The sequence below is a fragment of the Acanthochromis polyacanthus genome, chromosome 10 (assembly GCF_021347895.1).
Source record: "Acanthochromis polyacanthus isolate Apoly-LR-REF ecotype Palm Island chromosome 10, KAUST_Apoly_ChrSc, whole genome shotgun sequence".
NCBI classification, from domain to species: domain Eukaryota; kingdom Metazoa; phylum Chordata; class Actinopteri; family Pomacentridae; genus Acanthochromis; species Acanthochromis polyacanthus.
This window is the reverse complement of record NC_067122.1, coordinates 21,479,941-21,495,761: the sequence shown is the minus strand read 5'-3', so window position 1 is coordinate 21,495,761 and position 15,821 is coordinate 21,479,941. Positions and strand designations below refer to the sequence as shown.

At 40.5% G+C, this 15,821-nt stretch overlaps 1 protein-coding gene across 2 annotated transcripts; it reads right to left on the bottom strand.

Moving 5' to 3' along the window:
• Positions 1-5,409: 5,409 nt before the first annotated feature.
• Positions 5,410-14,531, bottom strand: LOC110948122 (putative monooxygenase p33MONOX). 2 transcript variants are annotated; one of them, XM_022189516.2, is made up of 8 exons: positions 14,304-14,531; positions 13,200-13,315; positions 12,923-13,110; positions 12,619-12,730; positions 12,271-12,398; positions 7,454-7,593; positions 7,072-7,247; positions 5,410-6,665 (listed from the first exon to the last, which is right to left on the bottom strand). In XM_022189516.2, the coding sequence occupies exons 2-8, from the start codon at positions 13,225-13,227 to the stop codon at positions 6,460-6,462; spliced, it is 978 nt and encodes a 325-aa protein (XP_022045208.1). In that variant the 5' UTR covers positions 13,228-13,315; positions 14,304-14,531; the 3' UTR covers positions 5,410-6,459. The 2 variants fall into 2 exon arrangements, with proteins under 2 accessions (XP_022045208.1, XP_051810209.1); XM_051954249.1 differs by having other exon boundaries at positions 13,200-13,308.
• Between the last annotated feature and the right edge of the window lie 1,290 nt (positions 14,532-15,821).

Genomic DNA, 15,821 nt, shown 5'->3' with positions numbered 1-15,821 from the left:
GTAGGCTGACATGTGTCCAGGTGTGGTGTAGATGTTGCGTGAGTGAGAAGCAGCGACAAGAGCCAAAGAACCGCATTCCTCCACTGGCTTAAAGGATTAATAGGTATAATTATGTGTTCACTATGATGGTGTTATCCAACGAGATCTACCCCAAGGATCAAAGGTTTTTTTTAATGACTATGGTGATATAAAATGATGGGCAAGGTCATGTCACAGCTTTTTAAGGTACTTCAGGGACATTTTAATTCATCTTCACATTTACTTTTTGCACTGTTGTTGTGTAGTTTCAGCAGTGTGTTATAATTTCCTTTCATTGTTAGATGCGCACTGTAACAGAAAACCATGTTTTGTAGGTCATGGAAGTGATATTCAGGAGGCTACGCCCAGGCAAACCTGTTGGAGGGTTGGATGGATCGGTGAACTGTAAATGTAATTCAAAGGTTCTGTCAATAATATGAACAATGATACCTAAAATATATCTGAATGATGCTAGAATGTTCCACAAGGAAACAGTGCAGCCTGGGCTATCTGATTTGAGTATAAAATATTATGGACTTTGGTCCGTCATGCCACTAGTCATGCTTGTTAAATTCAACACTGATAGCAGCACATCCAACAAATAAATAATTTGACAAACTTGCAGTTTCACTTTTAAAAACACACACGTACACACACAGAGAGAGCGAGAGAGAGGCAGGGCTGCACGCACGTCAAATCTTTTTTGTACACCCTCATTAAGTGTCAGACGTCAGCAGCGAGCAGGGTGCGTGAGGTTTTGAAGGAAGGTTCATGGTCTGAGTGCATCAACCGGATGTGGCTCGAGTGAGCTGACTACCTCCAGCTGACTGTTCAGACATTGTTGTAGGGGATTCTCCTCTTCCACATCTGCTTCGTGTTAGGGCCCGGAGGCCAGAACAGGAGGACCCAACAGTCTTTCTCAGTGGGGGATGGCAGGAAAAAGCCTGGCAAACAGCACAGAGAGCAACAAGCTGATGGTCAGCAGCTGGAAACTGGGTAATAGAAAACAGGTAACGTTTTAAAGTCACTATATCTACGGGTGTTTCTCAGTTCTTCTAATAAACAAAGCAAAGAGCAACAACAAAATGAAATAAAACCAAGGCTATATGACTCCACATCATGCCCCTCCAACCGAAACAGCAACACAGTGTACCTGGTTGTTCTCTTACAATGCTGCAGAAAAACAGTGCATGTAAGCTTTTCCAAATTAACAAAAATATTTGATGTTGACAGTTTCAAATCAGCAAGAAAGAACCTCAAGATAAAAGGGTGTCAGCAAAGAGGTAGAGCTCATAAAACTCAGATCAGATAGGATAATATATTTGTAATGAGTCATTTTGCACATATGAGGTGTAAGATCCTACAGAGGCATTTAATTAAGTATATTAAATTATCAGGCAACGTCACTTTCACGCGATGTAGCCGCTTCTATCTCATCGACTTGAGGGGCTCTTTAAGGACACAGAGATAATGCAAGAGGTCATGTCTTTGTGATTTATGACGCGTAGAAGTTTGCTATTGCATAACATAAGCAACGTGATTTGACGAGTGTGTGACCTGCATCTGTGTTTCTAGCTGTAAGACTGTAACCCCCCCCCCAGGTAGTGGGCATGAGTGATGTTTACTGCTACAGGATGCCCACAGACCAGCATCTCACTCCTCTGAGCCTGCTGGGTTCACCTCTGGGCCAGCTCACTGTGAATCAGCCCCAGATGTGGTTCTGGAGTCAGATGCCGTAGGATGCGACACGAACAACCCGCCCAACAAACGTCAGAAGGGACGGTCTTCAAATCCCTTGTTCAGTTTTGTCAACAGCAGCGTGAATAATCACATTACTCATTATCTTTATTGTTGCGGCTGGTTGTATGGATAAGAGGCACAGTATACATAGCTTGAAGTAATAAATGAAGGGTAGCACCAGCAATAAAATCTCATTTTGCCTACTGTGGATATTATTATCTTATCGTGTTTATTAGTGTACTTTAGAAAATTCGTCTCTGGGTGTTTTCTATATAAGCTATACATGAGAGGACACTTGCAAGCTGTAACCACATGATTCACATCTGAAAAACATTCCTCTGTTGATAGGTCAGGTATCGTTAACCTAATTTCTGCTAATTAAAAAAGCCTCTACTTGAATGCATGCACGCAAGAGCTGCCGAGCTGAATTCCCAGCATATTCCCAGAGTCACCTTGACATAAAATGCTTCTGCCTCTCCTACATGTATTAGATAAAAGTTCATAAATCTTCCTCAAAGCTGACCTTTATACACATTTAGATTTTTACAGCACCTTTTCCAGACATGTAACTTCCCGCACACATAAACCAGGATCCATGGGGCAAGCTGATGGACCCCCCAAAAAAAACAAAGCAACAATGACGTGGCTTCCTGTAAACTGGCACTTAGTGTTCTGTTTATCGTTTCACATCATGGTAGTTTGGCCCGACTGGCAACTGAACCGTGTGTCATAGGGGTGTAAAAGATTAAAGTTATTATTTTGAGGTTGTCAAGGAAGGAATTTGGCTGGGCCAGTTTTTCAAAATAAAGATGAGTAAGTGAGTGAGTCGTGTCAAATTGTGAATGCAACCCCGGTGTTTGTTTTGGTGAGCGGTCGCTCTGGCAGGGTGGTGCTTGCACATCTGTGAGTAAGCTAAATGATTTTTTTTTTTTGAGTGTGATCAGAGCAGAGGTTTGAGGGGGTGGGGAGCAGAGTGAGGGGTGAGGTGGGGGACTGCACAACCACGTCATGTCGGATCCAGAGAGAGAGCCATCTGTATTATGTCATGACTGCTCAGGCACTCCACCCTTTGCTCTCTATTTCTTCATTTTCCTGTGTCTCTCCTCTCCAGACTCCCCCCGCCCACTGCTTCTCCTGCCTTCTCTGTGTGTTTCTGGCTGAGCTGTTGATGTGTCGGGTTGCACGCCTCAAACTAAAATGTGACCCAAGACTGAATGTTTCCATCTGTGTTTGTAGTTTCACCAAAACTCACCAAATTCCCCTCCTCGCGGCTCCTTGGGCTATGTCCTCTCCGCCTTCTCAGCTTGCAAACGTCTGTCCATCGCTGGATTTGCCACTGAGGACTGTCCAGCTGCAGCTTTAGCTGTCAGCTCTCTGTTCGTACTTGTCTTCCTTTTTTTGATGGCCAACTTTCCTTCTGTAGCACCACCTGAAAAGCAAAAGCTCAGCAGCCCGTAATTAAGCAAAGGGTCGTTCCTTTCAGGAGGTCCGGCTCATGTCTGTGCTACCCCATGTTCAGGCCTTGTTTTTTGTTAAAACTACAGCATAAAATCCAATGCAGTGCCAAAACTCTAAATCTTACCAAGTCTATTTGTCTTATTTATAGTCAAAATGCATCATCCCACTTGATTTAAAATAAATTCCCTTCACAAGTGACATTTCAGCAATATAGAGGGACTTGTTTTAAGACAGTGCATCTTAAATATCTTGTTAAGTCAAACAATTTTGAAATTATCTTGTTTTGAGGTGTATTTTACAAGAAAATTCAAAGTAAGACCTTCGTGTCGTCCTGCAGGTCAAATTGATCTGTTTTAAAGTTTGAAAATGTAGGGAAAAAATATTTTCACAGTTAAACTTCTGATGTCCGCATTTTCAACATTTTTAGGAAATCTTTGAACATTTTTTGGGGGACGAAAGAAATGTTAAAAATCTTTCTTAAGAACATTCACAAAAAAATCAACCAAAATCCAGTGAAATTCGCTGGATTTTGGTTGATTTTTTTATTGAATGAATGTTTTTAGAGAAAATATTAGAAGTTTTTCTGATATATGTGTAATCATTTTAGATATTTTTAGGATTTTTTTGGAAGTTTTTTACTCATTTTTTGAAAGTATTTACAAGAATTTTCTTGCCAAATTTGGGGGATTATTTTAAAATAAAACTTTTAACGAATTTTTGGAATTTTCTTCCTGAAGGTTTTGCAAATTTTCAGTAATTTGAGGATTTTTTTTGCTGACTTTTGGATTTTATTAAGACGAAGAAACAGTATTTTTGGGTGCCAGTAAATGAAGACAGCAGGAGAGTTAATACATCTCAAATTAGGAGGTTACATGAAAGCGAAAATCTATTTATGAGTGTTTTTTTTAAGCATGTCTGGCTTATTTTAAGACACCTAAACTTGACAATCCTGGTAAAACACAGCTTAAAGTAAGTTTTCCCAGCTAATTTTAAGATCTCAATATTCTAAATATCACATCTTATTTCAAGTCATTTTTCACTTGCTCTATTGGCAGATTTTTTCACTTATTTCAAGGTACAAGTTCCTTGAAATAAGTTTTGTTTTCTTGTTTTGAGAGGAGCATTTTTTTCCAGTGTGAAAGACCCAACACTGACTTGCATTTATAAGTCAACATATGATACGAATATTTTAGATTTTTTCCATAAGCGACAAAAATGGGGACAACACCCTATCCACATTTCTTTCTCACACAATAAGTACTTATTAGGCAGTCACTGTTGCCTTAACAAGGCTGTAAAGTCGGGCAGGGCTGAGCTTTTAGGAGAAAAATTCTGCTCTCTCCAATTTCTCCCTGTTGGCTCATTGTCTGATGGCCTGGGTGTGCTTTGAGGTGAGGAAGGGGGTGGGGTATCAAATTATATTCAGTCATTGTGCGGACTTGTTGACAGTATATAATTATAACAATAAAATCAGTCTCTCTGACAACAGCACGACGCAAATTAAATCAGTGTGTGCATAGTGGATGACCTGAAAGACGAGCCACCAGAGAGAAGCATAATCTCCTTCTGACTCCTCTGCTCTTTATGCCTGTGTGGCAGAATTCATTTCCTGATTATTCGCCCTACTTATCATTTGGGGGAAAATATATTGTTGCTGCTCAATGAGTTATTTGACTGCAGCATGAATGCTTCTGTTCCTGATTCTAATCTGACGATAACCCGTCGTCGTGAAATACAAAAGCCATATTAATGAACAGGAAACTTGCTGCAAATTCTGTGATCTCATGCTGAGGTTATTGTGCCATCTTCTGGCCAAAGGTTGCAAGTAAAGTTTCCTGCAAAGTCATTCCACATTTTCACCACAGGGGTCAGATTTGACCTATTTTGTCTTGATATGATAACCACCTGTAGATCCCTGGACGATTCAGGGAGCAATGCCAAGAGAAACTTAGTTATGCTCTGGCAAATATCTATGTAGCCTCCACATCACTCCTCACATGCTTTTATTAGTCTGTACTTCATATTATCTTGTATTTTGCCACCTGTGATCCACTCAAAAAGCTCTAAATTAGGTATATATTCTAAATTCAAAGCATTAACAGAAAGCATTATGATGTGAATGTATATTCACGGCTTTAAAAATTATTCTGACCCTATACTTGATGCTATGAAAAAAAGATCCAAAGATTCAGGTTTTGCTTGTTAAGATCATTTATTTACAGATGTAAGTGGGAGACCATCTCCCTTGTGCAATTATTTAATGGAATTCAACAACTTTGAAATAAAACAGCAGAGATTCTTAGACACAAACAAATCCAAACTCGAAAATGACCACTTCAATGCTTTGCATTCTTATAGATTCTTGAACCAGCACTGTGGCCCTATATAAAAATGTGTTAAACTCAACAAACTCTACTATGCAGTATTTAGAATATACATAGTTGGTTTAAAGCAGGACAATATGAAAATACTTGAGTTGAAATAATAATAAAAAATTCACTTCAGGTCTGCAGTCATACTCTTATAAAGAAAATCAGAAGCTCTTTCATGTAATAAAAAACAAATCTAAACTTAGATGGCATGGATGCCAAATGCAAGCACGCTTAAAGTTTAGGCACAAAATCAGTCACACACACTCTACTCTGCATGCTGACAGAGATAAGCACTACACAACTATCAACTTGTGAGCTTATTTAAAATAAAAAAAACAACAAATGAGGCAGGCATGTGAGCATTTAGAATTGAAATAACTAGTCAGTTTGAGCTTGAGAGGCAATGCTAAAGTCATCAACTTCTGAAAAGGACTGACAAGATATTTCAACTTCAATCTCGTGCCATCACTGACAACGGAACAAGGACAGAAAGGCGTTGCAAGTCAATGCACCCAATATGTGACAGGACAACAATAATACAAAGCAGTACCATCTTTAGGGGTGACAAATGAATGTACTTCATCTGTTTTTTTATTTGGACCAATGAGTTGGAAGACACAGGAAGGTGATGGTGTGGAGTTCTCGAGGACAGCAAATCAATCTGAAGAAGTCCACTGGGGGGAGTAGCAGTGCAGTGATGTCTCTGAGGCTGGTGAGCTAATACTGTGGGTAGTCCTCATTCCTCTCAGCCTCAGTGAATTTGCAAGGAGACGGAGGGGACAGAGGAAGGCAGGAAAGCGACGGAGCAACCAGACGGTTGGAAACTTCTGAGGATGTGGCACAAAGGAGCAGCCACACAGCTGGTCTGATGTCAGAAACCCGAAGGTGTTAAAACATTCATGTCCCGAGGTTTAAGTTTGTGTGGCCGCGGAGCTACCCGCTTGGCTTCTATGCCTGAGATATCAATCTTGGGGGGCATGAAGCTGGAAGGGTCCTCCACCTTGAGGTTCACCTGGGTGCTGGTGCCATCCATGGTAGTGGACTTCTGCAGGCCAAAGTAGGACTGCAGAGAGAAGCCTGCGGGAGAAAGGTGTGGCAGACGATGGCATTCATGACCTAAATTACAGTTACATGGAGCACAGCTATAGTGCTATTACTGAAAAGTGAAATGCGAGCATTTTCTAAGAATTTGCTGCCGCAGATGTACAGGTGTGATTCAAGACACTGTGACTGACTCTCTTTTTACCCAGTCCTGAATCTGCATTCAGGACTGGGTAATAAAATACTGCAGTATTTTTAGCACAAATTGAGATGAAGCCACTGCATTTTTTTTTCTTTGAATACTTCAATACGGGTTCCACTGCCACAGACGAACCCTCTTAGACAACTGACTCTCTTTTGAAATCAGTGTAGATTTTCAAGTGAGATGAAATGAAATGCCAGTCCTGAATGCAGATTCAGGACTGGGTAAAAAGTCTCTCACCTGTACTGGTTTCAGAGCCAGGATCTGTGGGGGACTTCTGTACCACAGATCGAGTTCCAAAGAAGCTCCATCTCTCTCCTCCTCCTCCCTCATTTCCTCCCATGTCTGTGCTGGGATTGGGGTAGTTGAGCTCTGGGACAGTAAGGGAAGGTGCAGGACTCAGCTGGAACCAGTTCCTGTATTTCCAACAAGCAAGACCAAGATGTGAACATACAGTCGAGCAGGATAATGTCTGCCATACAGCACTTGATGCATTCCAAGTATGGAAATTATGATCGTTATTATTAGGGATTTCATTTCTGCCAATTTCAGACTAAAATTTTTAAACCTGCTGAGATCAAACGACAACATGAGCTTCACATTTGAGCTGCATGAAACCTACCTGCGACTGAGAGCCGGTGATGAGTGGGGACTAACGCAGGGGGTGACGCTGGGGGTAACACAGGGGGTGCCACTTGGGGTGGATTGTGCAGATGTTGTAAGCCTGTCCTCCTTGAAGTCCCCGCTTGGCATTCTCAACTTCTGCACAGACAGAAAAAACAACTAATGAAACAATCAATGAGGGAATGTCCTTCATTAGTCTGTAATCACCTGTAATTTGTAAAGTGATTTAAAAATAAGCTTCAATTTTCACGGTTGTCTGGTTGTTCCGTTTTCAACACATGGACAAGTGACAAAACTGTTAATGTGACACTTCTTTTGCCATGTCCATGTTTGATTAAGAGCATGTTTGTGATGGATGTAATGATTAGTCAGAGACACAGCGCTGATCCTATTTAAACAGCAGGGATGGCAACAGGAAATTCTGATTTCAGCTGAAAATTATTGACTGGGGGGGCAGGGGGGCAGAGCCCTCCTGAAGTTGAGAAATTTATAGTAAACTAGAAGTCATTTAGACTGATAAAAATGATCAAAAACATAATACTAGACTTAAATAAGTCAGCAAATTTAATGAAAAGTTAACTTACTTGTTCTTTAATCTTTTCTCACTATCTTCAGTTCAAAATATTTCACAAATCTATAAGAGTTCTATACTACTATGTACACTATATACAAGTCAGTTCACTGCAACACTCCTATTTTGCCAATTTTCTTCTCTTTGCAGCAAGCTGTGCAAGTCTCTGGACAGCCTTTCTTTTCAGCCAAAGTCCCCCAATGTGTAACGTCTTTGACTTTGTCCACTGTCGAAGTTTGTTTTGAAAACGCCGATCCAATGAATAGTTGTTCCGCCGGATGGCAAGTGTTTCGGCACGTTTCTTCACTTTTGATGCGTGGTCTGACAGTGCTACGCATCCACGCGATCCGTAATTAATCAAATCTTTACAATACACACAAAAAGCTTTTCCAGCCACGTCTGGTTTCTTCAGAAATTGTCCAAGTGTTTCTGTTACCTCGCTGATCTTTGAGCCAATTTTCACCTTCACAGTGACTTTTCTCTCAAGCCATTCCCATTGGAACTTATTTTTGACACTTTTGTCAATTTCTGTGACTGATGACTCCTGATCCTTCGTTAAAAATCTCATTATTCCGCTGAAGACGATACCAAATCTCCAAATATCCGAGTCGAACACGCCGCCATGAATATGTGACAAAGAATGCTACGAGCAATTTGATTGGTCCAAGCTTGAAGCCATCCAATCGCTGGGCTGTTTACAATCGAACGATAGCTTCAGTGAAAATCTAGCTTCAGGAAGTACCTAACCCCCCCTAAAATTTTCTCAACGGATTTAGACGATTCACAGAAATGTACACATTTGAAATTAAATCGGCGGAAATCTGCGGAAAATTGCCATCCATGAAACAGTGACCATCCCCAAATACACAATGCAAAAGGTCAGCAGGGTTTTACTGGACGTGGAGATAAAAAATATAATAGTAAAGTATGACAGAGACCTTCAGAACACGTGACCATGTCGTGTGGGTGTGTAGACAGAAAAAAGTCAGGATACAAAATATAATGCTCTGTGACAAAAATCACGATGACTTAAGAGTGAAGCACATAACTAGCAACTATAGATTGCAAACACGCAAAAGCAATTTTTTCATGCTAAAAAACAAACATATTAAAACATACTTGCCTTGAGATTTAGGTTTAATTCAGTAATTATCTCTGGAATAATATGCTCAATATGTAATTTCCATTCAGTGCAAGCCTATTCCCATTCACATGCTGAAGGTCCTTCAAAATTGTATATGACGTGCTGCTGGCCGTGGTACAAATGAATAACAAAAATACTTTTTATGTGCTTTAATCCCTTGTGTAATATTTAGGTCAGTATCCTGACTGATTTCATCACTCCTCAAATCCTATCAGAACATTCAAAAACACGACATAAAAACACCCTGAGGCTAAGACTGTTTTGGTGTAAACTATGGTGTTAAAGAGCTGATATGGAAACAAAAAACAGCCACGTAAAATAACAAACAAACAAACGCAGTGCAGTGAATATGATCTTCATATATTTTTTGGGAAAAAGGCAATAACATGCTATTTCACACACGTTATTAAACAATTTCTTCTGACATGTAGCACAATTGGCAGCAAGTCAGGCAAAACTGGAATTTGTCAAATCAAATTTATTTATAAAGCACCTGTAAAACAACCACAGTTGACCAAGGTGCTGTACATAAGCATAATCAACAAGATTAAAAATATTAAAAACTAAGATTTAAAACAAAAGCAATAAATATAGACTAAACAAACTGGACTGCCCCTCCCAGATATATAAGCACATGAAAACAACAAACCTACTTGGTGTGAAATGCCAATGAGAAAAGGTGGGTTTTAAAATTAGACAACGCAGAGGCCTGTCTAATGTGCAGTGGCAGCTCATTCCAAAGCTTTGGAGCTTCCACGGAAAATGCTCGATCCCCTCTGAGCTTCAGCCTTGTTTTGGGGACCCTCAGGAGCAGCTTGTCAGCTGACCTGACGGATCGGCTCCGAGTATATGGATGAAGAAGATCAGACAGGTATTGGAGGCTGAGACAATGTAATGATTTAAGAGCAAATAAAAGCATTTTAAAATGAATTCTAAAAAGGACAGGCAGCCAGTGCAGTGAAGCTAAAATCGGTGAAGTGTGCTCAAACTTTCTTGTACCAGTTAAAAGACGTGCAGGGGCATTCTGAATGAACTGTACACGAGCAATGGAGGACCCACTAACCCCATATAAAGAGCATTGCAGTAATCCAGCCGAGTGGTCACAAAGGAGTGGATCACTATTTCAAATTGCTGTCTGCAGAATAGGTTTGACTTTTGCCAGCTGCCTTAACTGGAAGAATCTATTTTTCACCACACCTTTAATCTGGTTGTCAAACTTAAGATCAGAGTCCACTTTTATCCCTAGAGTCGTAACTATTGGTTTGGTATACTGTGCCAAGGAACCCAGATCAATTGGAGGAGTCACAGAAGTGACACCAAAGACCATCACTTCAGTCTTTTTTTTTTTCATTAAAACTGAGAAAATTTAGGGACATCCAGGCCTTGAGGTCATCCAAGCAATTTAACAGAGGTTTGAGAAGGAAAATGACTTGGCCTTTTTGAGAGGGACATAAATCGTGTGGAATATATTTCCAAAAACTAGACTTCAAGGGACAAGTGCAACAAACGCTAGCCAAAGTCTAGCTGTACCATTTACTAACGTTATCATATGAGAGGCACAAACTGGGGCTAGGGTTAGATAAACACAAGAACAACAACCCTCGACTGCCATGAGAGCTGTCTCCGAGGAATGTATTTCTCTGGAGCTTCCATCTTTATGAACCAGCATCACTGTTAAATGCTGCCTAGCCGATAATTAGCCGGTGTACTGCTAGCGGTCGTTGGGCAGCCACATAACAGCTAACATACAAAACTAAACCTACCAAGCTACACGCTAAGCTATCGGTACGTAGCCAGTAAACAAGAGTCTCTTTGCCTTTGTCTCAATCATTAGCTTTACGTTAGTTCACCTAAACCTGGCTTTGGATTATAATCGCCGGATAACATCACGAATAAATAATTGTGTTTACTCGGGTTAGCTGGAATGCCAGTTTTGCTAGCTAGCTCACAAGGTTGCTTTGCTAACGGCCTACTTTAGGCCGCAATGCACAAACGCCGGGAACGAAATACAATAAACCTTAGACACACCTTTTTATGATAAGTTTTCTTTGACGTTTCAGTCCGACGAATTCTGGCATTTCGTCCATAATTTGCTGTTTCAGTGTCGATTATTTCACGAAAAGATCGACGGTCCCCTCTATACACACAGCAGTCGGCCTGCCTTTGTAAGGAGCTCCGTGATTGGTCGGTTTCAGAAAATAAGAGGGCTCGTTTCATGTGAGGGCGTTGCTTGGCAACAGCACTGATAGCAGAGTGATATTACGTAATTTGTTTACCGAGATGTTCCATGTTTAGCCTGCTGTCTCTGCAACAGACTATAACAATATAGTATTATCACTCACATTTCTCACAACATTTTCACAAAACATTGCTCTATAGGTTGGAATATTGTCCTCACAATGCGTTTGTGTTCTTCTGTGTTCAGCATTACAACATTTTGGAACAGGTCAGTTGATAGCAGGTGAGCCAAAACAGACAGATCCATACAGAAAAGAAAACACAACCTTTGTTCATACACAGACAAACACACAAACACACAAGCATGCACATGCGCACACAAACAGGACTGTATGAATGTGTACCATTTGGAAAAATGTGCTAATCATTGTATAAAGGTCAATCCCACTACATAAAATCTTGTAATCAGTTACCATTTCACTTTTTTTCTATTTGTGCAAGTTAAATTTTGCTGCCAACACATTATTCCTGATTTCATTGTTTGAAACACTCCAATATGACCTTGAAAATATGTATTTTTTAAAAACTGGTGTGTGACAATGCAGCATTTTCTAATAAAATTTCCCTGATCAGTTAGAAACACATCAGCTGGATCTTGCTAAAGATTTACTAATGGTAGAATAAACTTAAACAGTCTTGGTTCTCTTGTTTTGCTATGACTTTTGATCCAAAGCAGACTTCTGTCAATTCACACCTATGACCTTCCATTTAAGTTGCGCTGCCCTCTAAACACACCCGTCGGACATTTAGTGAGAAAATATATTTCATCAGTTTATTAAGTTATTAATGGTGGACGGAGACAAAACTTTCCAGTGTTCCTTGCCATATCGAGCCTTATACCCTCACAGTTATTCATACTTACTGGCAGCGTGCCATCACCCCGTCGGTGGAAGCGGGTATCCTCTGCAGAGAGGCCTTTGTGGGGAGAATATCCAGCATCTGTCAGCCCTGCCTGGTGCTCAAATTTCTGCATGTTCTCTTGGGTTTGCTCTGAGTGAAGATGGGCAAACAGTGCAGTCAGTGTTTAGCTCCTTCATACTGCCACAGATACCATTAAAACTACTAAATGTTAGCCAATTAAGACAATATATGTATATGATTCTGCATATGTGCACAACTCTGTGACATGTAGTGACAAAGTGTCTTGATATTCATCAAATCAGAATAAAAGTTGATTCATTAAGTTACTCAGCTGGTTTTGTTGACTTACTGATCATTAGCGAGCTCATTAAAGAGGTGGCTTTGGCTCTCACCACAGGCACCGGGGACTTAGCTGGCGACGGTACCTCAAAAGTCAGTGGCTTCCCATCACTCTCACCTTCCTGTTCACACAAGTTTATACTGTTAGAATTAACAAACCAGTTACATCACAGTCGAATGAGGAAATTAAAAGCGTCCAGGTATGCAGCAAACCCTCAAGACCGAGTTTAACACGAGCCGATACAAAGAACGTTTTGTTCAGATAACCAGTTTAAAACAATGTGGCTGAGGAAGTAACAGTAAACAGGGGGTACCTCTGCAGTGTTCCTGAACTTGTGTTGTGGGATGACTGGGTCTTTCCATAAGATGTTGACAGTCAAGTCAGGAGGTGGTGAATGCATGGGGGCATCCATGTGCTCATCGTAGCTGATGTTGCGTCGGCTCATTGCAATCGGAGACGAAAAAGCACCGAAGAGTCCGGATGAAGTGCCAGACTCAAGGGCTGTAGAATGGGAGTGAAGAAGACATGCTACAGCAGCGGTGAATGCACCATACAGGAGATCATTTGACAAATATAAAATACTACATTACCTGGAATGTCTCCCTGTCTGGAGGCCATTTCGACACCAGATTAGAGGGACTGACCACCGCAGACTCTGACAGTGTGGAGGTTCTCCCTTCACTCAGCTTGATGTTAAACCTGAGCACTTCATCACATGACATCACACAGACATCATTAGGCCGCTAGAAAGGCCTGCTCCTAATGAGGAAAAGTATGCAATGCAACAACACCGGGTGCAAATCCTTTCACCGTAGGCATAGAGAAGAAGGTAGGCTAACAAATGTACTGCATGCATGTTTTCGTTGCCCTAATCACGGTTAAGTCAGAGAATAAACACATTAGAGGTGTGTTTGCTGTGCAGCATGTCCTGTTCCTGACATGCTCCAAATAGAACCACAGGGTCTGGTTACAGCGCTGTCATTAATATTAGTTTATGTCAGAGTCACGCTCACAACTGATTTATGTAACTGTAAATCTAAGCAGCTCTTTTATTCACAGGGAAATGAAACTTCTTATATCTGATGAAATGGATCCTGTTCTGCACTTGGTTCCCTATTACATAAAGTACAAGGACAGTGATCAGTCGTCTTGTATTATAGTGAATTTACTATCAGTCTTCCTTATCACTCTTATCTGAGCTCATTTTCCATTGCACTCTGTTCCTCAGTAAACAGATGAGGATCTGCAAAATAAATCCTGTTTTTTATAGTAGCAGGATTCAGGTTTTTTTTAGATGGAAGCTATTCTGGAGGTTTGTCTGCTCGTTTCCAGATAGACATCACGCTTTTGTTCACGTCAGCACAGTAGGAAGCCCCTACCAGATAGAGTGACTTGCAAAAAAACAAAAGGAAACCAAGTCACGCCATGGACGTATGTGCAATGAAAACTGTACACTCTTTACAAAAAACAAAAAAAAACAACTCATGTTAAAAAGCGATTTTAGTTGCTGTATGTCCCAGGAGGCCACACCTTAAATTGAGTGGCTAAATCGTTTTTTTTCAAAGCTGAGATAATCCACGGTACCTTCATCTATTAGATGCTATAACTACACCCTGCGCTTTTATTTTTATTTGTTAGAATTACATTCAGGCATGTGCAGCGTTAACATGAACTAACAATGTCCGAACACTCACCTTCCAGCCAGATTTCCTCTCCTGCCGCCTGGAATCACTCCACAGCTGCAGAGGTTTTGTCACCGTCGCACCGTTTTGCCAGACTTACCGAGCGAATCCTTTGCGCACCGGTGAGTTCATCCATGACTTTTGGACGTACAAAACAAACAGAGATCGACTGACAGACACACGGCACCGCTGAACCCACCTCCTGCAGACCAGCCTCGGAAGTGATCACTGAAACTTAAAGCCCTGCACGATGTTTGGGAAGTGTGTGGTGCTGCATAGCAATGCTGAGGCTGTTCTTACCATTGTGGTGGATATTTGTGACTGTTTTTTATATATAAATAGCAACCTGAGATGGGCACAGAGTAGATTTAGGAGTGAATATGTGTGTATAATATGCATAAATAAATGCTAAATAAATAAATGTATAAACCAAAGGAGTTTTTTTATTTTATTTTTATTTTTAGATTTTTGGTTCATGTTAGAATTAAGTTTTGGTGTAAAGTATCAAAAGCTAATATCTGCATACATCAGCTCTCTATTATTTTTGTTTCACAAGCAAAATTTGACTATTGTTTACAGTAGGATGTTTTCTTTTAGTTCCCAGAGTGTTCTTCTTAAAGGTAGGATAACTAAAAAAAGCTTCTATGCTGCCTTGACACCATCTTTGATTTGCTTTCATTGTGGAGACATCATAAGTGCTGCACAGTGACTCAGTGGTTAGCACTGTCGCCTTGCAGCTAGAAGATTCATGGTTCCCATCCTGGCCTGGGATCTTTATGCAAGGAGTTTGCATATTCTATCTGTGCATACGTGGGTTCCCCGGCTTCCACCTGCAGTCCAAAAACATGCTGTGGTTAATTGGTAGTTCTAAATTTTCTCTAGGTGTGATTGATTGTCTTTCTGTGCAGCCCTGTGATAGAATGTCTCCTACCTTCACCCTAAGTCAGCAGGGATAGACTCCAGCCCCCTGTGACCCTAATGAAGATTAAGCAATTTATTGATAATCAATGGTTGAATGGATGTTCTAAAATGTTCTGTATCCAAACATTTGCTAATCTGAGGCCTTGATAAGCTCTAATCAGATCATCTGTGTTCCTGACAGCAACCTCTGAATGTTGATATGAGCTAAACTTTATTTTTTATTTATTTATTTTTAGGAACTTTACTGGAAACGAAAATATTACTTAAACATTGCTTGAAAATTTTCTTTGAAGAATATTGTAGAACTTATAGGTAATGTTATCACTTTTTTAAAAGTAAAACTTGGAGATAATGTTATCCAATGTTGCGGGACATTCCCTGTCAGCTGGGAGGCCTGCATTGGTGTCCTTTAAGGACCTTTTTTTTTTTTTTTTTTTTTTTTAACTCTATTGAGGTCATTTCTGTAAATGAGTACAGTTTGGTTGGCCTGTTTAAAGGTTATGATTTGGTGTGAAGGTTGACGTTAGAATGAGGTTTAGGCTGCAGCTGGATTACGTATGTAGCTGTGAAGGTTAAGGTTAAGGTCAGGGGTCAGGAAATGCAATATAT